General features: G+C 38.4%; 3 protein-coding genes across 3 annotated transcripts; 2 read left to right on the top strand and 1 right to left on the bottom strand.

Annotated features, from left to right (window-relative positions):
* Nucleotides 1-31: 31 nt before the first annotated feature.
* On the bottom strand, nt 32-2284 carry LOC112186337. Its single transcript, XM_024324715.2, has one exon. The coding sequence runs from the start codon at nt 2282-2284 to the stop codon at nt 239-241; it is 2046 nt and encodes a 681-aa protein (XP_024180483.1). The 3' UTR covers nt 32-238.
* A 147-nt stretch (nt 2285-2431) lies between these two features.
* LOC112186342 (probable uridine nucleosidase 2) lies at nt 2432-5975 on the top strand. The gene is made up of 9 exons (XM_024324721.2): nt 2432-2571; nt 3086-3201; nt 3295-3354; nt 3454-3639; nt 3720-3824; nt 4228-4324; nt 4728-4835; nt 4930-5065; nt 5614-5975. Exons 1-9 carry the CDS (start codon nt 2520-2522, stop codon nt 5720-5722), a joined length of 969 nt encoding a protein of 322 aa, XP_024180489.1. The 5' UTR covers nt 2432-2519; the 3' UTR covers nt 5723-5975.
* Nucleotides 5976-6154: 179 nt separating this feature from the next.
* On the top strand, nt 6155-11377 carry LOC112186341 (inositol 1,3,4-trisphosphate 5/6-kinase 4). The gene is made up of 12 exons (XM_024324720.2): nt 6155-6519; nt 6676-6711; nt 7138-7336; nt 7568-7662; nt 8010-8078; nt 8464-8666; nt 8871-9024; nt 9477-9590; nt 9891-9953; nt 10290-10435; nt 10530-10686; nt 11047-11377. Exons 1-12 carry the CDS (start codon nt 6406-6408, stop codon nt 11185-11187), a joined length of 1491 nt encoding a protein of 496 aa, XP_024180488.1. The 5' UTR covers nt 6155-6405; the 3' UTR covers nt 11188-11377.
* Nucleotides 11378-14967: the final 3590 nt, after the last annotated feature.

Here is a 14967-nt window from a genome sequence, read left to right as displayed (position 1 = left end):
TGCAAATGCATTCCATATGGTACAATATAAAATCTCATTGAATGGGTATTTAACATGATACACGTTTGAAATTAAACTATGGTAAATTTAACTTGCTGAACACAAGTGGAAAAAAACTAGGATACAACAATGGTCCTTGAGTGGTAATAATCGATTTCCACCAGAAAACCCACTTTGGACAAGGATTATCAGACTTACTCTAATATGAATTGAAATCAAACAAGAGAAGATGAATTAGTTAAACATGGAACAGCTCATTCTTGTAGCAGAGATTCCAGTCTGAATCCCCTGAAGCAAGCAGGCCGCCTCCATCAGTGCTTATGGACTCGGCACATGATTGAGGAGGAAAGTCTTCTTTAACTTTTCCCGCAACTCCTGGTTCATCATCCAGTATATCAGCAGACCAGGAAGTATCAGTTAAAATCTGATCTGCCTCAACATTGTTGGTGATTTCAGGACTTAGACAGGACGTTTTGGGAAGGTCATTGCTGCAGCCATTGATATCTTCCTCTTCGTCTGATAAACATCTGCAGCAATCATATTCATCCATGTCATGCATACGGCTCATTAACCCTTCTCTCCATGATATCCTCAGCTGGGATTGTGACACATTCTCTAAAGTGGAGTTGGAATGCCAGGGAGCCTGATCATCCAACATTTTCTGGATTCGACTGATCGAATTACAAGTTGTAGTTAGACAATCAAATTGGAAACTTGAATCAATCTGATCCTCAATCAGTTCATGACGGTTTGGAGACAAGCTTGCCATCCGAATAGCTTCAGCCACTGAACTGAGTTCAGAATCATAGTGTTTCCTATGGTTGTCTGTATTAGACCAGGACAGGCCAGCATGTCTATCTGCACTAGAGTCTGATTGAGGTGTAAGAATAACATTCCCACTACTCAGTGAAGCCAGAGAAAACGGAGAATTCTCTGCATCAAACTCATAAATGTATTGTCTTTCATCTTTCAAGGGTAGAGCCTCACAACCAGGTGTAGAAGGCGGAGAAGACAAAACAGGCACATGCTCATTGTTAAATTCTTGAAACTTAGGAACTCCACTAGGAGAAATGGAAGTATTCCTCCTGCTACGGCAAGTAGTGCTTTCATAGTTGTTATGGCAGCATACATCTGACGAGAATTCACGACCACTATTGGGGGACCCTGCAGGATTCTGAAAACTAGATTCAGAATGCTCCTTGTGATCCTCATCTTCCTCATTACATGGTGATAAAATCCAATGCATTGAAGCTTCAGTAGGTAAGGGAACCATAGAAGCATCAGGATCTCCAACCATTCCTTTGCCAGTGGCATCGTCATCCTCCACCACTTCCTCAAAACTGCATAAAGCCTTCCCTTTCCCAAAGCCTGAATCATTCTCGCCTACATTGAGAATTCCCCTAGGTCTGCACTTCCTCTTGTCAGCGACCCCCGAAAGAACATGGCCTGCAGCATAACAAGCCAGCGAGGCTGACGACACGGCAGAGGATCCAAATTGTATCTCTGGAGACACAGAGGCCTGAACAGGAGGAGTTGTACTATTACTCTTGTCGTCAGAATTCTGTTGCACATCCTCAGTGTTATCGACTTTGCGGTCCAAACCCAACCCGGTAGGTATCTTACATAAGGGAGTAAAAGTTGCATCATCACTAGAACCTGACTTAAGCTCATTGGGTTGACCTACATCATCATCATTAACTACCCTTTGTTCAAAGGATTTGCCTTTCGAGTTCAAAGCTGGACAAGCTTTCAACTTGAGCCCATTCCTACAACTAGGTAGGTTCCCAGGCTGCCAGTGATACAAGCAAGAAGAACTAGTCTTGAATTTTGATTTCTGTGGGTTGTGTTTGGAAACATTGCATTTGGAATTGGAGGGGTTGTCCTTAGGAGGCCTCACAAGAGGAGCTGATTTAGGGGTTTTGGAGAGAGTTTTAGGCCTGGTGCTGGTGCGTGTGCGTATAGGGGTTTTTAAATTAGAGGAAGAGGAGTGAGAGAGAAAGAACCTGAGGCAACCTCGTGGGGCTTCGATGGACATTGAAGAAGAAGATGCCTCGCTCCCATGGTTGCTAGTACTAATGACATTGAGATCCTGCAACGGGTTTCGAAGGCTCTGCTCTTTTTTGTTCTTCTTCGCCGGCGCCGGAGACGGCTTCTTCGCCGCCTTTGACGACAACGATCGGTTCATAATAGCCTCACTCTCTGTTTCTGACTTTGCAGAGATCTGAATTTCAAAATCTAACGGAGGGGAAGGGAAACACACTTTCACTTTACCAAAACTACCCATCCCTTTATCACAATATTTTCTGAAATGCCATCATCTTCTGTTGTATAAATAGGCACTGGCAAATCTCTCAACTGTTCCATACAAAAAAAAAAAAGAAAAAAGGAAAATAGAAATCTGGACTACTTTTCTCGGCTTCGTCTTCGTCATCGTCAGCCTCACCGACTGTTCTCGGCTCCGTCACCGATAGTGGTGGTATATATCGAGTGACATCATCAGTCAGCAGGAGGCTGAAGCCATGGCAGTGAATGAACCCAAGAAGATCATCATTGACACCGATCCTGGTATCGGTGAGCCTTCTTCCTTGTTTGTTTCTTCAACACCCAACACCAACACTAACTTGAATTATGGACCACCTCACCAACTATCTGTATACTCTAAACATCATCAAGCTTTAAATATGGATCACCAACTCTCTGGATACTCTAAACATCATCAAGCTTTAAATATGGATTGCTCTGCATGTAGCACCTACCTCTGTTTTCAGATTTAGATCAACTGAATAAGCTGCTCTCTTTGCTTCCCCACCAACTCGATTTTATATTTTTTAAAAGATGAAATTAAATGAATAAGACCACAATTCTAATCAATTTCAATTCGGACCTTTAAAAAAAAAAAAAAAAAAAAAAAAAAACATGGAACCTGAGAACACCAGCTTAGCTGAGCCCCTCGGTGGGTGTTATTCAAATTTTTGGCTTACAATCCATTTTCCTATGCGTTTCATATTAGCTGCAATCCTCAAGACGATTCTGCTTTTTCTGTTTATGTTTCCGATGATAAATTGCGGCTCGAAAATGCATGCAGATGATGCCATGGCCATATTCGTGGCATTGAAGTCGCCAGAGGTGGAAGTGATTGGACTGACAACTATCTATGGGAATGTTTATACAACTCTGGCCACGAGAAATGCCTTGCATTTGGTAAACTTATTGAGCTTTAGCTTTTGTTTCCTCTACCCTTCTTTATGTCTAGGATTAATCACGCATTTGATTGTTGCTTTGCATTTGGTTTAGTTGGAGTTTGCAGGGAGAACTGATATTCCCGTGGCTGAAGGATCCCATGTCACAATAACTGTATCTTCTCATACTTCCTGGTCTTTCATTTTCATCTAATTGTTAAATATGTGTGAGTCTGACATAACTCCCCAATTGTTGCCACTTGTTTCCGTAAAGCAAGGTACAAAACTTCGTATTGCTGATTTTGTTCATGGTACGGATGGACTTGGAAACCAAAACTTCCCTCCACCAAATGGAAAGCCAATTGAACAGTCTGCCGCAGCTTTTCTGGTGGAGCAAGCAAACCTTTACCCTGGAAAAGTCACTGTGGTAGCATTAGGCCCACTTACAAATATTGCACTGGTCAGATTTTGATTCATTGCATGGTTTTCTCTTTTTAAAATTATTCTTTCTCTTTTGTAACTGGTTATCTATTGATACAGGCTATAAAACTAGATCCTGCATTTGCAAAGAACATTGGGCAGATTGTTCTTCTTGGTGGCGCTTTTGCAGTCAATGGGAATGTAAATCCAGCAGCAGAGGCCAATGTAAGCAACTTAATATGTATTTAGGTTCAAAATTTACCGAGATGTCAAATCAACTTTTATGCATTTCACTAGCTATAAAATTTGATTCATTATCTATCTAATTCACTAGCTTGCCGAACGAGTTCAAATCATCTACAACCATAGTTCAAAATTCTCTCCTGAGTCCTGAGTACTTGTTGCCTCTTATTAGCTTTATTTGTTTTGGGGGTATCAGCACTAGTTCAAGTCATCTACCATATATTGCAGTGGATGTCTCAAGACTATAGTGTTATTATCAGGCTTATTCATCTCCGCCTGAAGTTATTTTCTCATGAGAAAGCTTTGGAAGTTTCTTTGGCTATTTCTTCAATATATATTCGAATAAGATGTTGATCATATGTTCTTGTATGCACTTGGTCACCAGATATTTGGAGATCCAGATGCTGCAGATATGGTATTCACAAGTGGAGCAGATGTTTTGGCCGTGGGCCTAAATGTTACCCATCAAGTTGTCTTGACAGGTACTATATTTTGTAAAACCCTCCGGAAACAAATTTCTGGGTACTTCCTATGTGGTAGCATGTCAAAGAAAGTATTCAACTTCACAGGCCATGTCCCACCTTTTAGGTGGTACTGCATTATCTCTTCATGATTTCTATCTGTTTTCAAAACATGTAGCCATTGAGAGCACTTTGTCAATCAGGCATTAAGTCTCATTTGGAGTTCAATTAGCCTGTATGTAAACTTCCACCAAACTTCACCTGCTTTTTTTTTTTTTGGGTTCACCAGGAACTTCTAATTTTCTGCAGAATTGGCAATATCTCTCAAAAAGCAATACCAGTTGATTAATGGTTGCTGGAAAACTTGATGATTGTAATTATTTTTGTACTTTTATTTATTTTACATTTATTCTGACACATGAAGATGCTGATCGGGACAAGTTGACCAAGTCAAATGGAAAATTTGCTCAGTACCTGTGCAAAATTTTAGATGTGTACTTCTCTTACCATCATGATGCCTATAGCACGAAAGGTTGGTTGTTTTATTAACGTGGGTTCATGCACCTCAAAGCACTGGAAAAACAGTAATTATGGACTTACTGATGGTAGATTTTATCATGGTGTAGGAGTTTACCTTCATGATCCTACAGCCCTTCTGGCAGCTGTTAATCCTTCACTTCTAACTTACACAGAGGGTGTTGTTAGAGTCCAGACAAGTGGCATCACAAGAGGGCTCACAATTTTGTATAACAAACAGAAAAGGTAAGTATTGTTCTATTTTTTTTAAGATAAAAGAAAATTGGAGTGTGTTTGATTCCCATTTGGAGGTCCAATTCATTCAAGTAAATGGGAAATATAGTGGAAGTCAGCAAAATTATGTGAACTACAGACCAAAGGGGTTATGAAACCCTGAAAGGTCAGTATAGACAGAACAGGAGTCACAATGTATTGCCAGTGCTAAGATTCTCCCTATTTTAGCCAATGATTATAGTATAAAACATGGATAGACGGAATAGATTCTAGTAAAGGTTACTGTATATTTCTACCAGAGAAAGTAGTCTTATATTTGGTTAAGGTATATGAGCTCGAGACCTTCCTTTTGAGAGAAAACGTATTGATACCAATTGGATTATCCTGTCTACTTAGTTTGGTATACTACAAAATTGCACATGCTTTCTTTGTTCCCTTCTTAGGCAACACATTAACCTTCCTCCTGTTGAGCATATAATGAAGTATATTTGCAACTCTGTGTGTAATCTGAGATCGTAGTGTTGACTCATCTCTCATTTTGTTTCCCTTGAAATAATCAGGTTCGGTGAAGTCACAGAATGGTGTGATAAACCCACGGCGAAGGTAGCAGTTACTGTTGATGCTCCCACAGTGGTCAACTTGGTCATGGAACGGCTGATGGACTCTTGAAGTTGAAGTAACCAATGTTGTTGGCGTGTTTGAAGATTTGGCTTCCATTTTCATTACAGCACATAACCGGCCGATGATCCGGTTGTTGCACGGTTATGCTTGAATGTTGCTTGCTTGATACATAAGGCATCTTCCCTTCCCGATAATAATTTCATGCGGAAATTGTATGTAATTTATTCCGCTGCTGGCAGTAAGACAGTAAGTTCATGATCATGTGGGTACAATGTTGTTCATTAAATCGATTTTATATCAAGTTGAGTTCCCATCAAAATTAATCAAAACTCAAAAGTGACGAGAGTAAATGATCATGTGGGTACAATGTTGTTCATTATATCAAAGTCCGGTTCCACCAAAATTAAGCAAAACTCCAAGAGTAGCAATAAAGCTTAAGCTTTATAGATAGGCGATGAGAAATGAGCATAGAGACGAGACAAGACCCACTGGGGCCGGGTCGAGTAAGGGCTGCTCTGCTTGATGTAAATAAATACAAATACAAATACAAAGGGGAGGAGAAGAAACGCGTGGTCGTATGATCCAATTCCCTCCGAGTCTGACACATCACGATCGCATTGACACCTTCACTTTCTTCTTCTTCTTCTTCTTCTTCTCTGTTCAGTGTTCACACACACTCTCTGTGTGTCTGAGATTGCGTCACAGAGAGAGAGAGAGAGAGAGAATTAGAAATGGCGGTTGGAGGAGTGATACTGGACGAGTCTGCACTACTTGAGAAATCGAGTGGGTTGCTACCAGCTGCCCACCCTGTGCTGCGTAAGCTCCGCCATTCCAACATCCCTACGGTATAACACAACCCGCTTTCACCTCTTCTTCCTTCCAATTTTCCTTTTTCTGGGTAAACAAATATTCAGTCTTTAATTCTTCTTTCAAGGACTCATTAAAGATGACTATTATTTACTCTTCAGATATTCGTTATCTTCACTTTCTACTCTTTGCAGGGAATTTCTTATGGACCAGGTCTTGAACCTCACAAGGTACCTTTCCCCATCTCCTGCATATAATTCTTCTTAATCAAAATATAATCTCACAAGTTCTATCTTATGTTCAAATAACCAAAACCACCTACAAATTTGATTAATGTCACTGAATTGAAGAAGACCTTGTCTGTTTCTGCTGGTTAAATACTTCCTCTTTTCAGTAAAAGAAGATTATAAGAAACAAGTAAAATGCTGATTTTCAGGATCGTACTATTCTTGTCTCAAGTATCTCTTTGATTTATGAAACTTTCTATGACATTATACTACTCTAAGTAGAGCATATGACACCCTGACCATCAGTTTCCCCAGCTTGTTTCCTGTGAGAAGCCAAAGAGGAGACAACTCTGTCTTTGCTCCTCATATTATTGCATCTGAAATATTCTGCCAACTATATACCAATTTTTTTTTCCCCTGCTTTTATAGGTCAGACTTCTGAAAGAGATTGCGATGCAGTATTCAATCCATTGCTTCATCTTAGATGCATCCTTTATAGATGATGCTATAAATGAGGTCATACTAGCTTGGTGTGACATTGGAGGCAGTATTTTGTTCCTAGCCTCTGACAACAAGAAAGACATCTTTCCTAAACTAAGCAACCGTGGTTGGCTGGTTGCTGTTATGAGTGAGTACTAGTTATTTCTGTTGTCATACTCAGTTGTATGTGAATTGCAGCACTAGTTATTTTTTCTGTGTTGTACCGGAAAAATTGCGTAACTGTATTGTCATTACAACATCTTTAGTGAGGGTGTTGAGGCATTTGTATTTAAATTTTTTTGAGCTCTAAACCTGTCTTAAACATTTTGAAACAATAAGCTCCTGGTGTTGGCTAAAGTTCGAACTACATTGCTTTCAGATGTTGAAGGCAGCAGTGCATGTGAGAGTTCAAGCATGGTTTACATCAACAAACTGCAGGAGTTGCCTTTGACTATTTGCCACTTAAATAAGAAGGTTTTGTATAGTAGCACTTTGTCTATATTATACTATTTCAACTTTGGACTGGGGCAATAGTATTGTTTTATGATATTTTCTTCTAAAGTATTAATCTCTTTTACTTGGAAACACAGTATGCTTTCTACAAGTCATCTTCAATGCACCATTCTACGTTTAAAACACGCTAGTCTTATGTGCTCTTGATCCACTGCACATACAGACCGGAAATGACTTCATTCTTGAAGTTGTCTTATTTTTCAGAAAAGTGGAGAGATTAGTAGGGACAGTTAAACTCTATATCTGAAAATAATGCTTTCCTCATATTGCTTTTAGGTCCTGATCTTTATGCTTCATTTGGCAAACAGGCAACTGGAAACAGTGTTGTGACAGTTGGTTATATTATGAAGCCTTCTCGTGAAGAAGATTTTGCTAAGGTGAGCCCTCTGATAAATTGAAAGTAATCATCGTAATAGTGAAATAAATATTAAAGGAGAAAACGAAGATATAACCTGTAAGAGGACCTTGTAACACCATTGACGCGTGTAAGATAAACAGCCTCGTGAAAGTATTTGCCGTTACCTATACTTGATACCATGCGACAGGCTTTGAGTCTACTCTTGGCTTTTAAAGCACTGTGATAAATTCAATGGATGCATGGAAATGTCTAGTGGATAGTGATTTTGGTTCCTAGACTCCGAATGTCTGGTTCTGTTATTTGTGGCTAGTATTTGAAGTTGTTGTGTATATCAAGACAAAGTCTAGTAAAACATGTGTATGTGCTTGGATGTTGAAGCTTATAAGTCATCTTGATTTTTGCAGAGGGGTGCATTCCCTATGTGTCCAACTCAAAATGGGCTGATTTTCATGCCCCTCACATTTGAACTCCCTCTACCACCTCAATTACAAGAAGTTGATGTACTTCTCCACAAAGCAACTGATGAAATTTTGTCCATTGATTTGAATAGCTCTTTACATTCCTCTAATAAGATAACATACAGCAGGGGCATGCAGGAATTGCAAAGGTGACTTGTGAAATTAATTAATTTTTTATTTTCCCTATAGAGCAAAGTTGGTCTAGTCCAAAGAGGAAACAAAACATCTTAATGTTTATTAGATATAAAACTTAAACTGAGATATTTTGAAGTTTCATAGAGTGTGCAGTAGGGCACTAAATTATGTAGAACTATCCCTTTGGTTCTTTCTGATATCCTTGTGTTCTTACTCAGATATATGGAACATCACCAGGACCTCTGTGTGATTGACCCACTTAACTCTATTTATCCTGTATTGGATCGATTGAAAATTCAACAGATTCTACTTGCATTGGAGGATCTCAAAACTGGAAGTTTCTGTGCAATTAGGGGGCCCCATTATCTCAAGGTTCCTTTCCTCCATCTCATAATGGTTTTTGTATCTTACCAATATAATAAAATAAAGAAAGAAAAAAAAGTATCTTAATTTTTTGTACATGTGAACTTTTGTGTAATATGCAGCATAACTAGTCAGGAAAAATCCTGCTGGCTTAGTTTGCGAAGTCACAGGCTGCTAAGAACATGATTAATGCTGAGTGGTTTATATGTGTTGCACTTATAGCTTTAACAAACAGTGATTAAGGAATGTGGCCTATCCTGATAGTGTTTGTTTGTGTTAACTTATTCAGTCGATTGGGATTTATCATTTGTATATTTTTGACCAGTCTAATTGTTTGCAGATATTATGAGATTCATAATTTATGGCATGTCTTGGGCATTCAGTTGTCTAGAAATTGGTTTTTTTTTTTCTCAGATGTAGTTATATGCGGAGTGTTTATTGTTTATATTTGAAATGCGCAGGTTGATGATTTTAACCAGACTGGTTTAACTCAGATGCTATCTGAAGCTAAATTAGCTCTTCCAAGTATAGTAAAACCTCAAGTTGCTTGTGGTGTAGCCGATGCTCATAGTATGGTAATTTGTTTATTTATTCTTAGTGTTATTAATCCAAAATTTCATGTCATTGCAATTCAAGCTTGATGATTAACTGTAAGAAATAGGGGTATCAGTCATATAGCTACACTATCTTCTCTTATCCGCCTTACTATGTCTGATTGCATTTAGATTCTCTCCAACAGTCTAATTTTTATTGTATTCAACTGCTGCCAGTACTATTCGAATGAAGCTGCAGAAGCTTATGTATTATTCTTCTTAAGCCAATTTCATAAGCTCTATCATACTGTAAAAGTAATAAAGCTTAATCTTACACTACAGGCAATTGTCTTTAGAGTTGAAGATTTTAAGGATTTGACTGTTCCTCTTCCAGCAATTATACAGGTGAGCAAGAATTAGTCATAATTAGTTATCAATTGATGAACTTGGTGTAGCGTCTAATCTAAGTTTGTTCAGTATAAGATTCCTGTTTATTCCAACCTAATGCAATGTGATATATCAACATAATAAGTGTCCAAAATCCAGGCATGGTTTGTCAAACGCTTCAATTCAAACTTAGCGTCTAATCTAAGTTTGTTCAGTATAAGAATCCTGTTTATTCCTACCTAGTGCAATGTGATATATCAACATAATAAGTGTCCAAAATCCAGGCATGGTTTATCAAACACTTCAATTCATGCTATTTATGCGTTTTTCCAAGGGAAATTATTGGAATTTCAGGAATATGTGGATCATTCCTCGACGCTATACAAATTTTATGTTTTGGGCGAGAAAGTTTACCATGCAGTTAAGAACTCTACACCAAATGCAGATACCTTGATGAAAATATCTGGAAGTAATGAGCCAAAACCTTTGCTCTTTGACAGGTGGTGCATGTTCTTATTCCCTTCTATGACTTCTGGTATTTTCTTTGTTGATGCCTGTATTCAGTGACGCAAATTGTTGTGATTTTCTTCGCAGTCTAAAGTCCTTGCCCACTAGCAAACAGAATCCAAATTCTGTAGATGATAACAGCTCAAAGTCCACTGAGCACTGCCTTGATCTTGATTTGGTTACTACTGCAGCTGATTTTCTTATGAGAAAGCTTGAACTCACCGTCTTTGGCTTTGATGTTGTAGTAAGTACCCAATTTATATTTGCTATTTTATTATAGAAATCTACAATTTCACCAAATGAAGCTGAAGGCTTATAGTGATTATATCAATGTGTTTGGAAATAAAGAAAAGAAAAGGATAGCAATCTAGGGATCACCAGAACTTCCTTATCCACGTCAAGCAGCTTCCAATGATTCCATGGTTGTTTATTTCAATTTTTCCAGCTCTGCTTATGTCCCTGCAAGTTAGTCGGTTTAATGCATTATTTGGTTTGAGAAAATCAAACTTTTCCAAGTGTTCATGTGTCTTCCAGTTTGTAAATGTACTTGGATTGTGTGCTCAGTTCGTGTTGCTGATGGATATTTTGTGCCATATGGATGCAGATTCAGGAAGGTACTGGTGACCATGTCATTGTAGATGTAAATTACCTTCCATCATTCAAGGAAGTACCCAATGAAGTTGCCATCCCCGCGTTTTGGGATGCTATTAAGAAGAAATTTGAAGTGAAAGGAAGAAATAAGTGACAGCTGGCTAGTATGTGAAAGGAGGTTAGTGAAGATGTAATTTGATCATGGCAGATGATTAGAAGAAAAGAGGAACGTGTAATAATTGAATTGAATGTGGAGATAAGTTGTGTAATCTACTACAAATCCTTGCAGCCTTGCACTCTAAGCAATAAAAGATTATCATTTGGAGAAAACCATTAAAACTTTCTGTCCAACATCTAAACCTTAGAACCATTGCACTCGGTATTTAGCGGAGGAGGAATTAGAGTTTAGGTATTTTTGGTGCGATGGTAAATACTATCAACACGTTTTGGTGTTACTGAGTTTTTCTTTTTCTTTTGTAAGACAGTGTTACTGATTGTAGCGTTAAAAGGTGCTCAACTCGTAATAATGTCAACTTTTTTTCTTTTTTAGAGCAAGTTCACCCGTTGGGTTACCGGGTCACCTACTATTCACTGCTTTTTAGTGTATATTTTCATTCTTTGGGTCACAAAATACACTGCGCTCGTTACCCAGGGCACGAAATACACTGTGCTCGTGACCCAAATGATGAAATTAACACTAAAAAGCAGTGAATAGTGGGTGACCTAGTGACCCAACGGGTGAACTTGCTCTTAGATCAAATAAGAACTTCATTAATAATAAACTGCCTACAACTTGAAAAAGAAAAAGAAATTCACGTTCCATATTTTATTGGGGAAATGATCATTTACCCAATTTTAGGGTCATTTAACCCCACTTACCCAAACACTCTAAGAGATTGCCCACTTAATCAACAGTTTTCATTTTTAAATCCCAATTACCCAACCTTTTCAACACGTGCCTGTTTTATCCAATTTTCCTGACGCTTTTGCCCCTCTATCACTGAAATGCTTTCAAATTGTAACAAAAACGTGATTTAGGGAGCGAAGCTCTCCGATTTTAGAGAGAGAGAGGATCGGCTGGATTTGTAGAGAGAGAAGCTCCCTGGTTTTTTAGAGTGGAGCTCTATCATTTTAGAGAGAGAGAGGAGCTGTGCGATTTCTAGAGACAGGAGAGAGAAGCTCCCTGGTTCCAGTTTGTGAAGCTCTCTGGCGATTTCGGTGTGTGAAGCTCTGCGATTTGTATTTAGAGCTGGTGGTAGAAGATTTGCCATTCATAGAGAGAGAACATCTGCTGCGATTTTAACATGGATCGAGATCGAGATGCTCTTTGTGTTCCTCCATTGCGGTTTGCTTTTGTTTCTTTAGCTCTATCTAATCTGTTTGGCTTTTAGCTCGATTTAATCTGTTTGATTTTAGGAATTTTTGTGTACGAATTGTTGTGTTATTTTCGAACTGATTTTTCTGAATCAGAGCTTCGTGTTATGTTTGTTTTGGTTTTGAATTGTTTTTGCAGTTTTGATTTGAACTTCCAGGTGTTTTTGAGTGCATTGTGTTAGTTTTGAATTTCTGTATTAATTTCGTGTTTCTATTGGTGAATTCATGCTTGGATTTGGGTTTGAGCAGTTTCCGAAGTGTTGTGGTAGTTCTGATTAAATTTTTGGGAGGCAGTAATATTTCTAGTGGGGGCCAATAATGTGTGTTCAATGATATTTTAGTATCTATAATTGTTGCTTACTGATCTTTTATTTGAATGCATTGCAATTTATTACATTTTCCAAATTGTTTTTGCTGTTTTGACTATATTATTGGGGACCAGTAGTCTGTGTATTGGGGGGCAGTAATGTTTTTATGTGTTATTAAGTTGCTGTAATTGTTGTCTAGTTATCCTTTTCATTATTTTAAAAGTAATTTGGTACTGCTTCTATTTCGTTTTGGTAGTTTTGATTAAATCATTGGGGGGCACTACTCAGTTTATTGGGGGGGCAGTAATATGTGTTTTCGGTTTAATAATAGATTCGTTCGCCTGTGTTTTCTTCGCAGGTCTATGGCTGATCCTCTGGTTGCTAGGTGCCTTTACTCTGGGAAAGGTTATATGATTCATTTGAATCAATGCATGAGCTACTCTGAGTTGTATGAAGACATTTTCCGTAAATTCCAGTTTTTGCCAAGTGATATTATTGAGCTTCAGTATTCAGTTCCTGGTTGTGAAGTTTGTTTTCTTCGTAACGATCGTGATTTCTAGATGTTGTTTTGCTCTGCTAGAATACATAGGTTAGAGTGTGTCGATATTTCAGTTTTAAAGATTGGGGGAGGTTTTAGCAGAACTTGTTTGGTGGATAGTGGTTCGGAAGTTATTGATGAAGATGATTATTTGGGTGATGCATTCAGGACTGAAGTTCACAAGACGTATTTGTCTGATGAGTGGAGTTCTTATATTCATCATGTCGGGGATAAGTTTCATGGTGCTGCTGAGCTCCGTGAGAAGCTCAGGAAGTATGCAATTGCAGTTGGTTTCAAGTTTGTATTCCTGAGAAATGATTTGGACCGTATTCATGCAGTCTGTGCAAATGTTGGAACCGTAGGTTGTGATTGGCATCTTCGTGCTTTTTCATCATCTGCCAATGATTATATTGATAAGTACTTTCATGTTGATATGTTCAAGAAGAGCTACAGTTTTCCTATCCGTCTGATAACCAATGTTGATATGTCTTCTTTGGAATCTGCTTCTGAATGTATATTACCTCCCCTTGCGAAGAGGCCCCCTGGGAGGCCTAGGGTGAAGCGGTTCAAGTCGGTTGGAGAGGTTGAAAAGAAGCTGATTCGTTGTGGCAAAATGGGCACTTATAACAAGTTGAGCTGCACTGAACCTCTTGTTCAGCAGTAGTATATGTTTTAGTAAAGAGTTTTTAGGTTTTGAATTTCTCTATTGGGGGGCAGTAATTGGTTTATTGGGGGCCAGTAATTGTTTATATTCAGGCTCAAATAATCATTTTTCTTTTCAGATGTCAGATTCTTACTGTTGGGATGATTAAAATTGCATTTACATAGCTGAAGTTAAATTTTCCAACAGGTTTAAGTTGCTTTAATGCTTACAGGTGGTCTCTGGGGGGGCAATAAACATATTAGTGCCCCCCAATAATGTCATCAATTCAAGGACTCCTTGTATATTCAGGCTCAAACAATCATTATTCTTTTTAGAATACAGAATTATACTTTTGGATTTATTGCAGTTGCTTTTAGATAGTTGAAGTCAATTTTCGAACAGGTTTGAGCTGTTTTTAGTGCCTACAGTTGGTTTCTGGGGGGGCAATAAACAAATTCCTGCCCCCCAGTAATGTCATCTTTTCAAGGACACCTAGTGATTTGAAACCCTTTTCAAATGTTGCCAACAAATTTAAATACCAACTGAGATACTTCTGGCCATCTTCTTAAATATTAGTGGGGCCCAATAGTATTCTGACCTAAACAACAAAAATTATTGGGAGGTAGTAACATGTCTACTTTGGAGCATTTGTGTAAAGTGCCTGCTTCTAATTGAAGTCAGCAACAGTATATTATATCATCCAATAATGCAGTTCATTTCACCATAGTTTGAAGATAAGGCTAGTACGAGAGCTTTACAATCCCTACTCTTCGGATATGAAAACTACATTTCTAAATATGTTATATCTAATCTCGCTCCTCACTTTCTGCCCAATAGTAGGTGCATGAACCTCTCAAGCAATCTTTTCCTCATGTTGTCTGTGCCTTCCTTGATTCTTCTTCAGTCAATCGTCCTGAATCTTCATTGACTTCTTCTTCAGCAGATTCTTCATCAGAAATCTGTTCTGCCTGTTGTCGCTTCCTCTTTCTGATTTCGTCAAATTTTTTTTGCAGGGGTTGGTTAAACGTTGTCTCAGTACAGTTATCTGAACTCTCTGAACTCCGGTCATTT

Source organism: Rosa chinensis, chromosome 2, assembly GCF_002994745.2.
Source record: "Rosa chinensis cultivar Old Blush chromosome 2, RchiOBHm-V2, whole genome shotgun sequence".
Classification (NCBI taxonomy): domain Eukaryota; kingdom Viridiplantae; phylum Streptophyta; class Magnoliopsida; order Rosales; family Rosaceae; genus Rosa; species Rosa chinensis.
This window is presented reverse-complemented; position numbering and strand designations above follow the sequence as displayed.

What these genes read in the sequence shown, in the direction of transcription:
- LOC112186337 (XM_024324715.2), bottom strand. Translation starts at nt 2,284, where the DNA reads ATGGGTAGTTTTGGTAAAGTGAAAGTGTGTTTCCCTTCCCCTCCGTTA.
- LOC112186342 (XM_024324721.2), top strand. Translation starts at nt 2,520, where the DNA reads ATGGCAGTGAATGAACCCAAGAAGATCATCATTGACACCGATCCTGGT. An exon ending in TGACACCGATCCTGGTATCG is followed by an intron (nt 2,572 to 3,085) that starts GTGAGCCTTCTT and finishes AAATGCATGCAG; the next exon opens with ATGATGCCATGGCCATATTC. An exon ending in TTGTATAACAAACAGAAAAG is followed by an intron (nt 5,066 to 5,613) that starts GTAAGTATTGTT and finishes TGAAATAATCAG; the next exon opens with GTTCGGTGAAGTCACAGAAT.
- LOC112186341 (XM_024324720.2), top strand. Translation starts at nt 6,406, where the DNA reads ATGGCGGTTGGAGGAGTGATACTGGACGAGTCTGCACTACTTGAGAAA. An exon ending in GGCATGCAGGAATTGCAAAG is followed by an intron (nt 8,667 to 8,870) that starts GTGACTTGTGAA and finishes GTTCTTACTCAG; the next exon opens with ATATATGGAACATCACCAGG. An exon ending in TAGCCGATGCTCATAGTATG is followed by an intron (nt 9,591 to 9,890) that starts GTAATTTGTTTA and finishes CTTACACTACAG; the next exon opens with GCAATTGTCTTTAGAGTTGA.